This window comes from Neolamprologus multifasciatus, chromosome 23 (assembly GCF_963576455.1).
Source record: "Neolamprologus multifasciatus chromosome 23, fNeoMul1.2, whole genome shotgun sequence".
Classification (NCBI taxonomy): Eukaryota; Metazoa; Chordata; class Actinopteri; order Cichliformes; family Cichlidae; genus Neolamprologus; species Neolamprologus multifasciatus.
Genome location: NC_140460.1, coordinates 15,705,661 through 15,723,220, shown reverse-complemented (window position 1 = coordinate 15,723,220; position 17,560 = coordinate 15,705,661). Strand labels below are relative to the sequence as shown.

Here is a 17,560-nt window from a genome sequence, read left to right as displayed (position 1 = left end):
GAGACTTTCTTTTTTAGCTGATGAGCTACCAGGATTGTTTTTCTGTAATTTCATACTTTTATTTCTAGCAATTTAAGCCAAAATAGTCTTTCTTCCATTAATGAGAGCAGCATTTCTTTAGCATGCGGAAAAACTAAGTTGCACTGTTGCAATTACTCTTCTTTTTCTCACATTAAGATAGTTCTTGTTTAGTATTAAGATATTAAATGTTTCTTTTTTTTTTTTTTTTTTTTTTTTTTTTTTTTTCTCGCCTGTCCCATTTGGTTCTTTAGCCGTCAGAATTGTTGTCTGAAGACCAACAAGGATACCCAATGGATTTATTTTGCCAAATGGATCATCATGGCATTGCCGTATTGGTCCATTTGATCGACCTTTGTTTTTATTATTTATTTTATTTTCAGTTGTTACAGACGGGACAGACATGAGTGAGGGATAGGAGAGGGAGAAAGAAAGAGGAAGGAAAAGAAAAACAGAAGGGGAGAGGGACAGTGAGAAAGGGGGGAAGAAAAAATATCTCCGGGATCACCTGTTGAGAGAAAAAGAATAGAAAACAAGCAAAAAACAAAACAAAACAATGCAACATACTATACACAACACCATCGCATTAATCTAGCTAAGTGAAAACAGCAGTAAATACTAAATATTGAATGTTGTTGTGCAGCACGCAGGACAGACAGCGCACAATGTGCTTTGAAGTAGCAGCCAAGAAAGGTGTGATTTAAGTCTACGAATAGTGAACACCCATGTGCACACCTGTGTGGATCGGCGCGCTTGTATTCAAATGGTTTCCCCATGTAATGGTCTGCTAGAGGATGTAGAGAGCCATAGCCCCGTCCCCCAGGGCATGAAGCAGGCATGGAGGAGATCCAGGCCCCAGACATCCAGAGGCCCCAGAGTGCAAGAGCCCAAGGAGGACCACCGGAGGGGCATCCGTGCCACCTTCATGGGAAGGGCTGAGGATCCCCAGATGAGGGGTCACCCAGTAGCCACCGGGCAGAAGCTAGAGGGGGCTGCACCGGCGTGCCCGCCGGCTCTGCCGGCAGCCAGCTGTGCCAGAGTGAACCGAGCCGCAGGCACAGAGGCCGGAGGCCCGAGGGCCCCCCGCGCCCCGGAAGAGGCCTGACCGAGCAGCAGGCGCCAGGCCCCGCCAAGTAGTCACCGGGAGTGAGCTGGTACATACCTGAGCGCCCAGCCCCGGACACCAAGAACCACCAACGCACCGACCCCTGAGGGCATCAGTCACCGGCAGGGAGTGTGGTGAGGGGAGATAGGCCTCCACACTTTGGAGGGCCTTGGAGTTCCCAGAGAGGTGAAGTCTAAGACCCGACCTGACATATAGACACAGACAAACAGGCACACACAGACACAGACATGCATTCCCACCCTCATGCACACATATACAAACACTCAGCACTCACCCAACGCAGGAATAAACGTAAATGGACATGTACACACAATCACACTCCCCAAACATACTCTATATCCCGGGTCCAGGTATCCTCACCCCCAGAGATGGAAACGGCACCCAGACCCAAGAGATGTTACCCTTCCCTCCGGGGTGGAGGCAAGCAGACCGCCCCAGGCTCCGCAGCAGCAGGGAGAAACATTAAATGTTTCTTTAAACTTATTTTCACTGACAGAAAGGTGAGTTTCACTGGTCTGGCCCTCTTAAGATCAAAGTGAGCTTGTGACCCGTTATAACAATGAGTTGAAATTCCTGCTTTAAAACCATGCACGTTGGCTAGATTAATTAGTGATTCGAAACTGACTGTAGGTGAGAATGTGAGTGTGAGTGGTTGTTTCTCTTTTTGTGTTTGTCCTGTGATTGATTGGCAATCTTACCAGGGTGAAGAAAATGGATGGATGAACAGTTTTGGGTAGTGTGATATTAGCAAACACGATTCAGATGCAAAAAAAATGAACAAGTTGGCTATAAGATGGAGGAAGGTGGAATGTTACATTTAATATTTTAGGTAAGTATGAAGAAATTTGGACAATTATGAAAAAATCTGGCAACATGAAAGGGCATCTTTATAGAAAAAAAAACTCAAAGACTGTCCCTTAAGTACAATTTTGACCACGTGGTATGGGAATGTCCAAGAGTGTCGACTATTTTTTAAAATGGTTAAGAAAAATCTCTCTGCATTGTTACATATTTTTGTGTATGTATATGCATTTTTCTTTTCTTTCTTTTTTGTGGTTTTTGTTGGGCTCGGTCGGATGAACCGGAAGTGCTTTTTCCTGGTCTGACCTCTGTAGTAACGCTGACAGGGCTGTATGAAGCTGAAACTCAGCTCAGCGGAAGGTGGTCAGGGTTTATCTTCTGATATAAAGTAAATACTTTTCCTCTCTACGGCCTGGAAAAAGGGACTTTGACACCATGAGTACCATGTTCGCAGACACCATTTTGATCGTCTTCATCTCAATTTGTACAGCGTTGTTAGCCGAAGGTGAGCCAAAGCTGTCTGACAGGTCGAGGCGGGCGTTTTACCGTGCTCCAGAAAACACTGTTATAGCTCAGAATTTTACATTACTCCATTTATATGGTAGGGAAACGTCTTCAATGTTATTAATATTCATTAATTCGCAATTTTGTTGCTTTTGTTGACCTGTACTTTGTTAACGACTGAATACAGCTTAACGTTTGTGTCTTCCGGTTAATTTAGCAATAAAAGCCTGAACTTACGTTTGAGACGCTTTCCTCGGGGAGAATATTGACTTCCTCGCTATCTACATTAACAATTTGAAAAAGATATAAAAAATTGTTACAATTAAATTTTTAATGTTTAGTTTAGATACGGAAGTAAGACATTATTTAACCACATTTGTGTATGATTTACATTCCAGAGTAGAAGTAGAAGTATTTTTGTTGTATTTTGTCAGCCTATTAGAGCAAGTGATGAAGAGAATAAAGAATTTAAAGATCGGTAGTCTAGAAGACATACCTGTGGCAGTATGGAGATGTTTAGAAGGAAGGGAGGGCAGTGGACTTTTTAACTACATTGTTTAACACAATCTTAGAAAGTGAGAGGATGCCTGAGGAATAGAGAAGATGTTTACTGCTACCAGTTTTCAACAACAAGCGTGATGTGGAGAGCTGTAATAACTGCAGAGAGATAGAGTTGATGAGACATGCCATTAATCTATGGGAAAGAGTTGGTAAAGCTAGTCTAAGAAGAGAACTGATCATCAGTGAGCTGTGTGGACCGTAGAGGAGATCCATGGATAGAGTGAAGGAGGAATGCAGAGGGTTGGTGTGACAGAAGAGGATGCAAAGCTTATTGGATACTGTGGCTGCAGAGATTTCTTCTGATTCAGGAAACGGTTTCAGAAATGTGCAAAAACTTCACATATTGATCAGTGTGAACTGTTGGAAACTTCAGTGGCAGTTTTCAATGTTTTTTTTATTATTATTATTATTTTTATTTAAACAATCGTATTTTCTCTTCAGGGATTACCTGGGTTTTAGTGTATCGGACTGAAAAGTACAAGAGGCTAAAGGCTGAAGTGGAAAAGCAAAGCAAAAAACGTAAGTGACTCAAGTGTTGTCTTGTTAACTTGCTATTTTTCTCAGATTGTTAAAGGATTAATTTTGTCCTCTCTGATACTAGTTGAGAAGAAAAAGGAAACCATAACTGAATCTGCTGGACGCCAACAAAAGAAGAAGATTGGTAAGAACCCTGTAAACAAACCGGTGTTCTGCTTTTATGATCAGCCCTTCTCCTCTGGATAACAGTGTTTTGTGTATGATTGTGTTGCAGAAAGGCAAGAGGAGAAGCTGAAGAACAACAACAGAGACCTTTCTATGGTGAGATATGTTTTGTTTCCAGTTAATATGCAGCCCAGGCTTAATGTCTGATACTGCGGTTGTCTAGTTATTGTAGTTTAGTGAGGTCATTCCATTTAAAGCCAACTGAATCTGAAAAAAGTTCCCACACAACCCCTTCAGAATGACCATTTTGTTTTCATTTCAACAACTGTAGCATATTTTTTGTTCGTAAATCAGTTGAGAGGCGGGTCAAACTTTTGCCCGCTGATCATTCCAGTCAAACCTTATATATTTTAATTAAAGTGTTTATAGTTAAATGTATGTGTTTTAAATCCTGAGTGTTTGTTTTGTAGGTACGGATGAAATCCATGTTCGCCATTGGTTTCTGCTTCACAGCTCTCATGGGCATGTTCAACTCCATGTAAGTTACTGCAGGGTAAAATACTGTTTCACATTTTGTTAAAAAGCTTTCTCTTTTCATAAAAAAAAAAAAAAAAAACATAAGGCAAAATATAAGAAAGTAACTTGTCCAGTCCATTGTTTTAAACAAGTTCCCTTTTTGGCTTTTTATGTTATGTTCAGTTTCGATGGAAGAGTTGTGGCCAAATTGCCATTTGTGCCACTGTCGTATATCCAGGGACTGTCACACCGCAACCTGCTGGGCGAGGATTACACCGACTGCTCCTTTATTTTCCTCTATATCCTCTGCACCATGTCCATCAGACAGGTAACGTCTATACTTTTATCGTATATCAGTGGACATACTCACCAGGAACAAGTCTGGCTTATTGCTGGCAATATGGACAGAGCTTCCGCTGCAGCTGTACAAGGACTAAATAGCTTACTGTTACTCAGATTCAGCATAAACACCTCCAGATGATATTATCTGGTTTCCACAGGGAGACCAAGGCAGTTGAGTTAATTTAAGTAACATGCTGTGTTCTCTACTGCCACCCTTAGGACAAATTCTGTATTGTTTGTTGAATACACATCCAACTGGTGTTAGCAGGAAACTGTATGTGTAGAATAATATACAGCAATATATCAGGGTTAATATCATGCATACTAAGTGTTATCAAATGTATATTCTGTGCTGGTTTTGGGTATTTGAGTTTCTGCTGTTTTCTTTTGTTTTGTTTTTTCCTGTAGAACATTCAGAAGATGCTCGGTCTTGCACCCTCCAGAGCTGCAACCAAACAGGCTGGAGGCTTTTTAGGACCTCCTCCACAAGCAGCTAAGTTTTCGTAATCAGCAGCCCAGATGTTCCTGCACTGCTGCCTGCAGTCATAGCGCCCCAACCAGTGCACAGACAGAACTGCTCCTGCTGAGGTTAAAAGTCTTACCCGTTGCAGCTACAGTACCACTACTTTGTTTGATTTCTTATTCATTTTGTTGTTTATTTAACATTAAACATTATAACTGTTTTGGTTAGAAATTATAGGAACATTATAGTTCATTGTGTTGATTATTAAAGGTTACAAATGTCAGCTGTGCATTCAGCAAAATTCATGGAGTGTTTGGAGATTTTAAATTAACGATTGACACAGTAACATCTGATCCAGTTTCAGTATTATTGTCATTGTGTACTGTTGTGTCATGCATATTAATAAAGTTTTATGATTATATTTCAGGCATGTCTTTTTTTTGTTGTTGTTTTTTTGTCCCTTTGTACTACCATCTAATTTAAAGGGAAGCTATTGAGTGAAACTCATTTGAGTGAACAAGATATTTTTAAGGGAAAACAAACAATGCTGCTGAACTAAATTAAGACCGGATCTTTTTTTTAATTGTCAGTGATTAAAAGTTGAAACAAAAAATTGTGGGATGTAGCACAAAAACTATCCTTCCCATTTAAAATCTTACTAGTTATTGTCAAGTAATTTGAAGCCCATTAAATCATCAAGAAAAGTGTTTACTGAAGTTGTACATTGAGTAGGATGATGGTTCCCCCCTCCATCGACTTCTATATGCAGTAACTGGCTTCTTTAAACCTGCTGGCTTTAAGAAAACGTGCAGGTTTAAAGCACCAATCAGAAGCCACGGTCATGTTTTGCATACAATCTGAGGTCCCGAAAAGTGAACTCTGGGATATTACACAGCAGGTGTCCACTTTATTAAATTATCAATGCATTCAGTTTTTCATGGGTGAACTCCACACATGCTGTGGATACATTTCATGGTTGTATGAAACAAGCAAGATGCCACAATCTGGGCAGTAATTAAAGCAACGGCAAAAACATCAAACATCAGTTCTTGCTCCTTTCATTAATTTGCTAACAAGTAGATAAATACATTAATGAAATTCTCAAAGTATTTTAAACACTTAAAAATAGTCTGAACAGTACTTTTATATAGAGCTGTTTAATCCCTGTAAGTTAAAGCGTTTGCCTGGTTATTCATTTTTCCATTTCCATTTAGGGCTCTGATTAACACAAATCCCTCTTTTATAATGTCTTTGAGTCTGCTGCTGGATATTTTAATCTTCGCACCCCATAAATTTTTTACGGTTGTTTATTTGACCTCTACTCGGAGTGTGTAACCGAAGAAGCCGAACGGGGTGGTTTAGCAGCCAGAAGAGGCGTGGCTTCTGGCTGCTAAACTGGCTGGACTGGAGGTGATTAGCGTTTGCTTTCATTTCCAGTCCTTCTGCGGGAGCATAAGCGGTAAGACTTCAGCTACTTTTACTTGTCCACTATCATATTTAAAATCTGCGCACGCTGCTTTTCTTGTGCAAGCTTAGCTAACTTAATGTCCGTGCTAGCTTCACGTTAGCAAAGGGAGCGACCAGTTTAGATCAGTTGTCCTAAGTTAGTTGCACATCTGTTTTATAACTTTGCTACATAATTCCCTGCAGGCGCTTTGTATCTGGAAATGGCCCAGTCAACCCTCGACTCGATGCCCGGAGCCTCGACGGGGACCGTGGTTGTCACGGAGCCTCTGAACTTCTGGGGTGGAAAACGAGTGAAACCCAGGGAGGAGAAAAACGCTGAGCCCGTGTTTGAGCCTGCAACTGGTGAATATACTGCTCTTTAAAATCTGCTTTAGCCTTAATGCTCCTGCTAAGGACACGTATTCTGGGGAAAACAAGTGACGGTGGTTTAAAGGCCTGCGGTTTTTCTGAAATATGTTTGGAACGCTCAGATTTTTGTAACATAGACATTTTGCCTTAACTATGTGCAGACTAGTAGACAAACAAAGGGCTATTTTTTTTCCTTGATATTAGTATAAATTTGACTGAATTTCATGCTTTCAGGTTATTTATAAATTGAATATGCACAGTAATGGCAGGCAGGTATCAAAATATCTTTAGATTAAACAATGCAAGGGTCTGTTTTACATTTTAATGTTGCACAAAGAAGATCACTACTGTTAGTGAGGGTGTTTTTACTGATTCAGGTCAATTATTAGAAATTGAAAAGAGATTTGATACAAAAAAAAATAGGAAAAAAGAAAAATGCATGGTGTAGAGCTCTGTAACCTGGTGTTCTTCTGGTCTCTGTAGGCCGGGTCCTGTGTCAGATGGTGCCCTGTGGGGCTGAGGAGGTGGACGAAGCCATACAGAGTGCCTACGCCGCCTACCAGAAGTGGAGCAAGATGGCAGGCATGGAGAGGGCTCGGGTGATGTTGGAGGCTGCTCGCATTATCAGGGTGAGACGGTCAAGCTGTTGTGTAATAACCACCAGCAGTCCAGGAAACTGTCTAGTTCAGTGTTTGCGCAATATAAATTGGAGTTGACCGTTGGAAGCCTGCAATAAGACATTAATTATTCATTAAAATGCAGCCCTCCCTTCTTTGCTGGCCTACATTTGAACCAATTTAACCTTTTGTGTGTCTCTATTGTCTCTCGGTCATTGCATAATCTTAAAACAAGACATCTTGTTCCACAAAATTACGGATGAGTGTCAATTAAAATTGTTCCATGCTTTTTTCCCCCCCCTTTATGCATGTTTAAAAAAATAGGAAAGGAGGGAAAAAATTGCAAAGCTGGAAGTGATCAACAATGGGAAATCCATCATTGAGGCTCTGGTGGATATTGACATTGCCTGGCAGAGCATTGAGTACTATGCCGGCCTGGCTGGTACACTTGCGGGTGGGTGCACCAATGATTCTGTGTTTGTCAAAAGGTGCAAAAACCTCAGTTTGGTATTGTTTTTAACATCATTTTGGTGCAGGCCAGCACATCCAGCTCCCTGGAGGAGCATTTGCTTACACTAGACGGGAGCCACTTGGTGTGTGTGTGGGAATTGGTGCATGGAACTACCCTTTCCAGATTGCATCATGGAAGTCTGCTCCTGCTCTGGCATGTGGTGAGTTTTATAACAGCATGTGTATCATCTGCTGTCAGTAATCTGCACAACAGAGGATTGCGATATATAGGAGAGCAGGGGACTGAAACAAGACAGACTAGAGAAGACATACTTTTTCATAGATGTGGGGGGAGGGGGCAGAGACAAAACAACAAATGTCCCTCGTTGTCTTAACAGAGAACAGGTTTATATCATATTTAAAAAAAAAAAACAGTAGGACATCCTCAGTGAGCAGTAATTGGTGAGGGTCTGTTCTGCCATCAGCTTCAACTTGCTGCGAGTGTGAGAGGCAAGAAAAGAGTGGAGAAAAACAAGAGCGAGAGAGACAAAAGCAAAAGATTGGCAGTTTAAAATGGGAAGAGCCTGCTAAAAATAATGTAGCAGAGCCACAGAGCCTCTGTCACATCACTGATGAACACTAGTCCTATCAATCCACCTGTTGTACAGCTTGTTTCTGTCTGTCTTGTTTCATGTGACCATTCACAAAGATAGCTTCGCAGGATTTAAATTTGGTTGGGTTTTCAGGTAATGCCATGGTATTTAAACCCTCTCCAATGACCCCGGTGACTGCCGTCATCCTGGCTGAGATCTACAAAGAGGCTGGGGTACCTGACGGTCTTTTCTGTGTGGTCCAAGGTGGAGCAGAGACCGGCAGCTTGCTCTGCCATCATCCAAAAGTCGCTAAAGTCTCTTTCACGGGGAGTGTTCCTACAGGCAAAAAGGTACACAGACCAGTACAGCATTGTTTTCCACACATGGACTGTAGTTGGGCTGCCCAGATACACTGATGATCTTCAAAGTAATTTTTTTAACATGTTCAATAAAGGAATGTGATCTGTTTACTAATATAGAATATTTTAGCTTAGAACATAGAGTATGATAGATGCACGTAGGCACTGTGATGTCTCCACATTAAGCATTAGCATTTTCTTTTTTCTTTTTCTTTTTTTTCCTGCTATGATGTTTTTTGTTTTGACGGAAGACAGAAGTTGCCATATTTGGATAAGCAGGTAGAATGTTAAGTTAGCAATCTACTAAAACTGAAACTGTCCATAGAAGTCAGTAGTCGTCATCGTCGTCATCATCATCATCATCATAACAACAATTATTATTATTATTATTATATATTTTATTTTATTTCATTTATTTATGTATTTTTTTTTTCAACCAGGCTGTAAACTGAATTTAGTGCTGTGGACTTGGACATTTAAACATGGAAATTTAGGGTGGCTCCCTTTTGGACTCACTTATTGGGTATTTATACTCCTGTGGGGAAATCTACACCGTAACTATATTGGAACCACAAACCCCTCTAAAATCCTACAGTGCGACCTGATCTGCACTTCCCTAGAAATGTAGTGTTATGGAAATTTTAACAATAACCTGCAAATACCTCGGTGAGCATTATTTGAAGTGAGTTTAATAACATATTTCAATATGAAGAGAACCACTCCAATCAAACACTAGGGTGATCTCGGAATTGTGGCCACCGATGCAGATCTTCAAGTCCACAATGAACCTTCTGTGAAGGTGCAATAAAACTTCAGGTCCACTTGTGATAAGATTCCAAATGCATGCATACAATTGGTGTCAGGAGTTATCTTGCTGTACTATCTTGCTATATTGTTTTACTAGCTATACCGCTATTGTGATTGGCCTGTTCAACAACTGTTGATTCCTCATGTGCATTTCAAGTTACAATTTTTGAACTTGTCAATGAGAGAATAACAGTCATCATCTCAGTATAAGAAAGAAAAAATCATTGCATCCAATTTGATCAAATTCCTGGAACAAAAACTGAAGTTATAAGAACTGACATGACGGAAAGTACAAACAAGTGAAACGATGTCAGTTACAAATATCTTTGCCCCTAAAAAGAAAACTGACTGCAGAGAGGGAGTGGGGACCCAGGAGGATAAAAGAGTCCCAGTGTTTGTTTCAGTCAACTGGTACTGCATATAGAACACCAGGACGCAAACACACTGTAGTTAACGTATAATGTACCTCAAACAAGCATTAATGCCGCAGGCTCTACAAAGATTTTCTGCAGAAATCTAAATCAGTCCTCATCCTTAAGTCTGCATTGGCTTCACTTTTCATCTTTCAGGATGTTGTATGAATTGGACAGACTCCGAGTACACCGCCCTGTAGGTGGGTGACAACAGTAGCCCTTGTTCTGCTCATGAGATCTCCTGCAGGGTGGAGGAGGGTCACCCTAACCAGCCTTAAAAATCTGCTGCTTTATTTTAAGCTAAAGGTGACTTTGTTATACAAGCCCACAGACCATGGCTGCTCTCTTTACTTTCAGGTCATGGAAATGTCTGCAAAGAGTGTGAAGCAGGTGACTCTGGAGCTTGGAGGGAAATCTCCTCTCATCATCTTCAAAGACTGCGAACTGGAGAATGCAGTGAAGGGGGCACTAATGGCAAATTTCCTGACACAGGGAGAGGTGAGTCTGTAACCGTTGTACTTTTGTGTACTGTGCAGCCTGATGCAAGACAGACTCTTGGAGGTTTTGGTGTATTAACTTTGGGCTGAAATATGCAGGTGTGCTGCAATGGGACCAGAGTGTTTGTGCAGCGGGAGATCATGCCACAGTTCCTAGAGGAGGTAGTCAAAAGGACCAAGGCCATCCCTATTGGTGACCCCTTGCTCGAGAGCACCAGGATGGGAGCTCTGATCAGCAAACCACACCTGGAGAAAGTGCTGGGATTTGTCAGTCAGGCCAAGAAAGAGGTGCTTTTCATTCGAGGGAGTGAATTAGCTTTAATAGTTTGTGGTTTCTCAGTTAAGCACAAGTAATCTGTATTACTGTGGGTGTTCTTTAACATAGCTCTTGTAATTATTTCTTTCTTTCTAGGGAGCCAGAGTGCTTTGTGGAGGAGATCCCTTTGTCCCCAGTGACCCCAAACTGAAAGGGGGATATTTCATGTCGCCATGCGTACTTGGTATGTCTAACACTCTGGTTAATGGTGGTACAGCACACGCACACTCAGCTTTGTTTTTTAACACACAAAGTCTCTCGACACAGATAACTGCAGAGACGACATGACCTGTGTGAAGGAGGAGATTTTTGGCCCTGTCATGTCCGTTTTGCCTTTTGACACAGAGGAAGAAGTGATCAAGAGAGCCAACAACACCACCTTTGGACTGGCCTCTGGGGTCTTCACCAGGTCAGTTTGTCACGAGTCAGCAGTGTGGTGCAACTGTTGACGGCTTGCTCTTTTAAGATAATGAGTTTATTGTATTCTGTTGGCTGTGGCTCAAGGACTCCACAGTGCGGCCAATTCACTGCACTCTCTGTATAAAAGTCGGTTCTTTTCCTCCTCCTACAGGGACATTTCTCGAGCCCATCGCGTGGCCGAGAACCTGGAGGCAGGGACCTGCTTTATCAACAATTACAACATCAGCCCTGTAGAGGTGCCGTTTGGAGGATACAAGATGTCGGGTAAGATGCTGTCAGCTTTTCATGGTCTGGGTAAATGCTGCATTTGCTCAGTAAATTAACCAGTTCTCTCCTGATCCCTGCAGGCTTTGGCAGAGAGAACGGCCAGGTGACCATCGAGTACTACTCCCAGCTGAAGACTGTAGTGGTGGAAATGGGTGACGTCGAAAGCCTCTTCTAAAGTTTTACACCGCTGTGCCAGAACTGTGACTAGAGCTCTTCACTTCTCCCTTCTTAGTGTGTTAGGCTGACACATAATTAATGCAAAGTGTGTGGAACATGATGTAAACAAGCATAGATGCCGAGCACTCCCCCCCCCCCCCCCCCCCCCCCAAGTATTCAGTACTTCATTATTACATCAGTAAGTGAAGGATAGCTGGATTTAAAAGTTAGGGTTTTCTGAGGAAACACAAGTGTGCAACGCTGGAACCAGCATTAGAGGAAGACTTCTTTGTACTGTTGTTTGGACAGCTGCTCCTTTGTATCAAAATAAACTTGTAGAAGCAAATTCTTTTTCTTTGTTGCTTGTGAGTTGAACTGTAAGAATATGCTATACTACGGTGGCCCTGAGCTGCCAAACGGACTGCAACTTAAGAAAACACCAGCAATAAGAAAAATGCTGCAAAAGCACACAAAACACAACGGAAATAGGCAAAAACTGATTTTCCAAAAGCACAAGGGAAGTGTTTTTGGGGAGAAAATAACCTGATGAGCCAGTTGCAGGAACCAAATATGCTAGTTAAGTGTGTTTTAATCTCATGATTCATATAATACTGTCGGATCTTTTTAGCCTAATAGTTAGGCCAACACACTTGCCTCTAGTGATGGGTCCAGCAACACTGACGCACCGGCGCATGTATCAAACTAAACTGTGTGGATCCAAGTGGAGGGATCACATTTTAGTCATTCAGTGATTCAAAGAATATTAACTTTTAATATTCATTCAGATGTTTTCTGACTCTAAATTTTCTTTTCTCATTTCTTAGGTCTTTGTAATTTACATTTAAAACATTTTCAGCTGTTTTCCAACTTCTTCTGTGTGGATGTCAGCTTTTAGCAGCTCAGCACTTTTGTTTTCAGGTGAAAACTTTTGTATTTTTCATCTCATTCAACATTTTTAACTTAAATTCAGCAATTAATTCATTTCAGTGCATACATTCAGATTCAAGCATTCACACTGCAGTTTCTTCAGAAAATGCACTCTCTAGTTTATGTTAGTTTTTTTTAACTTGTAGTTCCAAATTGGAAGATTATTGTGACATTGAAATATAAAAATAAAATTATATTTTATTATTTTGTTCATCGCTCAAAATAAGCGTCACACTTGCGGAAGCCAGTGTACCCGCCGAAACGCCATGCATTTATCAAGACTTTCAACCCCAGGTAGGCCAGTTATGGATCTTCGGATCCACATTGTCAGCAGCTGTTCTCCACCGTGAACTATGTTAAAAACAAACACCGCTCACGCCTCACCGATGACAGCTTACAGTCCTGCGTAAAGATGAAAGTGACTTTGTACAGCCCCGATTTGCAGACGCTGTGCGCAGAGGTTCAGGAGCAGAAGTCCCATTGTAAACATATCATGGCAGACCCGACGATGTTTCCATGAACATCCTTTTCAGCATCTCTTTATTGACCACTTTTCACACGGTTGCTGTACGTATACAGCCGGTTGTAGCTTTTCAGCTCACAGTCCGACATATACCAACAACAGCATAGCACAGACGTTAAGGCAGCGAGGCGTGATTGCGGGTGCCGCTCAGGTGCGTCTGCCTCCCCTGCAGCGGTGCTGCAGACCGCACCCAACCACACACATTAACCTGGTAAAATACATATTTAGGCAGAATTTTTCATCTTTTAGCAGCATAGTGCTTTTTTTCCCAATTATTTTTTTAAAAGTCAGGTCAAGGGTCCAAAAGCCCAAAGGCGATATAGGGTTGGAGGCTCACAACAGTTTTTGTTTGCTACATGGATCATTTTAGTTCAGCTGGGTGTCTTTCCTTTTGTTATATTTCTTTAAGAGTTCAAAATGTGTTAATTACATAAATAAAATGTAATTTTCTCTGTAGCACTTAATGGATTTCATAAGCAACACACCTTAGTTGTTCACACAAAGCATAAAGGTAAAAAACAATATATACAGTGTTATCTTCATTTTAGATGTCAAAAAGTATTTGCGGCTCCCAGTGTTGGGAGCCGCAAATACTCCAAATCCCAAATGGCTCTTTGGGTCTTAAAGGTTGCTGACCCCTGGTGTAGGAGCCATATGAGTTGCTCCTTTTTTGACTAAGTGGGTTGGTTTAAATCACAGGTGTCGAACTCCAGGCCTCGAGGGCCGGTGTCCTGCAGGTTTTAGATGTGTCCTTGAACCAACACAGCTGATTGAAATGGCTAAATGACCTCCTCAACATGTCTTCGACACCCCTGGTTTAAATGGACTCACTGTATTTGGTGCACGGGTGTGGTAGATGATAAATGTGGTTGCACTCACCTGTTCACGGCACCTGATGTTGATGAGCAGAAAGGTAGGGTGAGCACGAGGCAAAACCTTCTCTTGAGCGCAGCTCGTATTATTTTCATGTATTTGACTGTAGTCTTTTTTTTGGGGGGGAGTTGCACAAAAATTTGTGTGGCATTTTATTTGATACAGAACAGCTGATTGTTCTGTAAATACAATCAAATGGTTATAAAAAACGCTTTGACTGCATTTTGGGAAAATAGCTGCATATAACTTTGTTGTTTGCAAAACTTTTGCATAGGTTTTCAAAATTTCCAATTTATGTTTGCATTTCAAATTATGAAAATGATTCTTTAAAAGTGTTTGTGGTTGTTACAGTAAAAAAATAGAACTTTTTTCTACTCTGATTTTATGTTTTTTGTCTGATTTTAGATCAATTACTCAGATACAGTATGTCAAAATGAGAAAATAACTGTAAATTCACACATTTGAGCTAAGCTGAAAAGAATGGCACAAAACAAGGCAAGATAAATAATTTTTAAAGGCGAAATGTAGAGGTAAAATCGGAAGTAGTCAAAAACAGTCAATTATACCCCAGAGGGTTAAACATTATTTTAAGTAATTAGTTACTTTTACAATATTGTAACTCAGTTACTTTTTTGAAGAAGTAACTGTAACTAAACTATAACAAATTATTACTTTTTCAAAGTAACCTGAGCAACACTGGTGAACACTGAAGTGCCCACGGGCGGTTTTTTTCAAGCATTATCTAAATGATGTCTAGAACATGAAAGCTGCATGTATAGAATCAACATACAAATCTGGTTAAAATGAGGTTCGTTCGCTTCCCCGATCGTAATGTTTTAAAGAGCTTTTTAATCCCTCTAAGTTAATGCTTCTGCCTGGTTCTCCCATAGATTTCCATTTAAGGCTTGTGTTGTTATAGCTTGAATGTGTTATTATGCTTTTGTTTTGTATGATTTGGCACCCTCTTGTGGCCACAGTTGGTACTTGGGAAGCTTGTTATGCCCAGCTAGTTTGATACAAGTGCGGAGTAGAGGTGAAATCTGTGCCCACGCACATTACATAACCTTACTATTTGATTTGTGATGCATGTGTAATGAGAGTATACTGAGTTACTATTTCAGCTGTGTGGCTATTACTCATTTGTATATCTATTTTTGTGATAGCATGTCTTTGCTTGTTGTTATGAGGAATAATGCTAGTTCACTGAAGGTTGTTTAATTTAGGCAACTTTAAGATTTATGTTGTTGGTGGTTGTCATTAAAATTCAGTTTCAGTTAATATATTATGTATGCTCAGTGAATGAGAAGGTAATGATCTGTTTTGGTTTATTTAGTTTCACAAAAGAAAGTAACATGACGGAGATGTAGACCAAAGTAAAGAAGAATCTGAGTTGAAAGCATTCTCTTCTTCTCACTGTCTGTCAAACTGGATAATCTAAGTCAAACCCACATCTAGTGAGGACAGAACAATACTGTTTTTGATTCTGCTGCTGGTTCTTTTATTCTTTACACACGTTACCGGCAGTATTAACTAATAAATCACCTTGTGTTAAAAAAACCATCCAATTGCTCTTACTCAGCAGAAGTGAGTGAGTCAGCAGAAATACGGGGTGGTAGCATGAAGGAGGCGTGGTGTTCTGGCTGCTGAAACAGACTGTGAAGAGCCTTTTCCAGTCCTTCTGCGGGAGCTTAAGCGGTAAAACTTCAGCTATTTTTATTCGGTTGTTTTCATATTTAAAATGTGCATGCGCTGTTTTTCTTGTGCAACTTCAGTTAACTTAATGTCCATGCTAGCTTCACGCTAGCAAAGGGAGCGACCAGTTTAGATCGCTTGTCCTGAGTTGCACATCTGTTTTTCAGTTTTGAAACATCCTTCCCCGTATCCCTGCAGGTGCTTTGTATCTGGAAATGGCCCAGTCAACCCTCGACTCGATGCCCGGAGCCTCGACGGGGACCGTGGTTGTCACGGAGCCTCTGAACTTCTGGGGTGGAAAACGAGTGAAACACAGAGAGGAGAAAAACGCTGAGCCCGTGTTTGAGCCTGCAACTGGTGAATATACTGCTCTTTAAAATAAGGACACGTATTCTGGGGAAAACAAGTGGTGGTGGTTTAAAGGCCTGCAGTTTTTCTAAAATATATTTGAAACGCTCAGATTTGCTCAGACTTCTGTTAAGTATTGTAACATAGACATTTTGCCTTAACTTTGTGCAGACTTGTAGACAAACAAAGGGCTATTTTTTCCTTTACTTGATATTAGTATAAAGTTAACTGGATTTCATGCTTTCAGGTTATAAAGGTTTATAAAATGAATATGCACAGTAATGACAGACAGGCATAAACATTTCTGAAGATTAAACAACTCAAGGGTCTGCTTTACATTTTAATGTTGCACAAAGAAGATCACTACTGTTAGTGGGGGTGTTTTTACTGATTCAGGTTAAAAATGTCAATTGTTAGTTAAGAGATTTGATGCACAGAAAAATGCATGGTATAGAGGAGCCCAGCTCACTTTTCATTCGTAGCTCAGCTCTATAACCTGGTGTTCTTCTGGTCTCTGTAGGCCGGGTCCTGTGTCAGATGGTGCCCTGTGGGGCTGAGGAGGTGGACGAAGCCATACAGAGTGCCTACGCCGCCTACCAGAAGTGGAGCAAGATGGCAGGCATGGAGAGGGCTCGGGTGATGTTAGAGGCTGCTCGCATTATGAGGGTGAGGCGGCCAAGCTGTTGTGTAATAACCACCAGCAGGCCAGGAAACTGTCTGTTTCAGTGTTTGTGCAATATAAATTGGAGTTGACTGTTGGAAGCCTTCAATAAGACATTAGTTATTCATTAAAGTGCAGCCCTCCCTCCACTGCTGGCCTTGTTGCGTGTTACACATACAGTGACCTGCAGTGAAACTGGACCCCTTTCAACCATACATACATAGCACAAACATTCACATTGGGAAGACAGGTCAGAGAGAGGTAGAATGTAAGAGAAACAAAGAGAAATACCCAACATCAGGGACAAGAGGAGAAAAAAAGATCTCTGCTCAAACTGAGCTCCCAGTGGGAGAGCAGAAGTTTCGAACAGTAAAAAAAACAAACAAAAAAAACAGCTCAGCACAGAAAAGCACATGGATCTTCACATCTTACACCATGTAAAAAGGATGTGACATGGGTGGGAGGTATGAAGGAGTGAGCCAGTGTAGACAACAGCCATCATGTCCTGCAGCTATTCTCCAGCGCGGGACGCAGACCTGCCGTCTTCATCGGGTGGAAGTAAGCATCGAAGGTGTTTGGAAGGGGAATGGGAGTGAGTGTGTGTCTGTGTCAGTGTACATGCATACGTATGTGTGTGTGTGTGTCCCGTGTTAAATTGAGAGAGTGTCCTTTCACCCGATTAAGCGAAAGTCAACAGTCCTTCAGCCGACACAGATGGCCTTTTAAGGATAGTTAGTGTGAGAGAGTCACAGCACAGTCTTGTAATCTGGGAGAAATTGTTGTTCCAGCCAGCCATTCGACCTTGGAGCCATTTGACCTTGGAGCCTTGTAGCTAAAATTTTAATTTTATTGA

At 41.2% G+C, this 17,560-nt stretch overlaps 3 protein-coding genes and 1 long non-coding RNA gene across 4 annotated transcripts in view; all 4 read left to right on the top strand.

Moving 5' to 3' along the window:
- Nucleotides 1-2,239: 2,239 nt before the first annotated feature.
- Nucleotides 2,240-5,394, top strand: tmco1 (transmembrane and coiled-coil domains 1). Its single transcript, XM_085151639.1, has 7 exons — nucleotides 2,240-2,450; nucleotides 3,452-3,529; nucleotides 3,612-3,671; nucleotides 3,762-3,808; nucleotides 4,123-4,190; nucleotides 4,352-4,496; nucleotides 4,919-5,394. The coding sequence occupies exons 1-7, from the start codon at nucleotides 2,381-2,383 to the stop codon at nucleotides 5,015-5,017; spliced, it is 567 nt and encodes a 188-aa protein (XP_085007765.1). The 5' UTR covers nucleotides 2,240-2,380; the 3' UTR covers nucleotides 5,018-5,394.
- Nucleotides 5,395-6,320: 926 nt separating this feature from the next.
- Nucleotides 6,321-12,029, top strand: LOC146491272 (4-trimethylaminobutyraldehyde dehydrogenase). The gene is made up of 12 exons (XM_085151637.1): nucleotides 6,321-6,432; nucleotides 6,624-6,782; nucleotides 7,272-7,417; nucleotides 7,730-7,859; nucleotides 7,942-8,076; nucleotides 8,602-8,798; nucleotides 10,385-10,525; nucleotides 10,624-10,812; nucleotides 10,937-11,024; nucleotides 11,108-11,249; nucleotides 11,412-11,524; nucleotides 11,608-12,029. Exons 2-12 carry the CDS (start codon nucleotides 6,641-6,643, stop codon nucleotides 11,700-11,702), a joined length of 1,518 nt encoding a protein of 505 aa, XP_085007763.1. The 5' UTR covers nucleotides 6,321-6,432; nucleotides 6,624-6,640; the 3' UTR covers nucleotides 11,703-12,029.
- Nucleotides 12,030-15,588: 3,559 nt separating this feature from the next.
- Nucleotides 15,589-17,560, top strand: part of LOC146491270 (4-trimethylaminobutyraldehyde dehydrogenase-like) — an 8,328-nt gene continuing 6,356 nt past the window's right edge. The window contains exons 1-3 of the mRNA XM_085151638.1: nucleotides 15,589-15,701; nucleotides 15,897-16,055; nucleotides 16,567-16,712. Of these exons, the coding sequence (XP_085007764.1) occupies nucleotides 15,914-16,055; nucleotides 16,567-16,712 (288 nt within the window). The 5' untranslated portion in view covers nucleotides 15,589-15,701; nucleotides 15,897-15,913. The remainder of the gene's footprint in view (nucleotides 15,702-15,896; nucleotides 16,056-16,566; nucleotides 16,713-17,560) is intronic.
- The window catches only part of LOC146491271 (uncharacterized), a 1,074-nt gene continuing 232 nt past the window's right edge, over nucleotides 16,719-17,560 (top strand). The window contains exons 1-2 of the long non-coding RNA XR_014872410.1: nucleotides 16,719-16,896; nucleotides 16,967-17,560. The exon at nucleotides 16,967-17,560 is cut by the window's right edge and continues 232 nt beyond it. This is a non-coding gene — a long non-coding RNA (uncharacterized LOC146491271). The remainder of the gene's footprint in view (nucleotides 16,897-16,966) is intronic.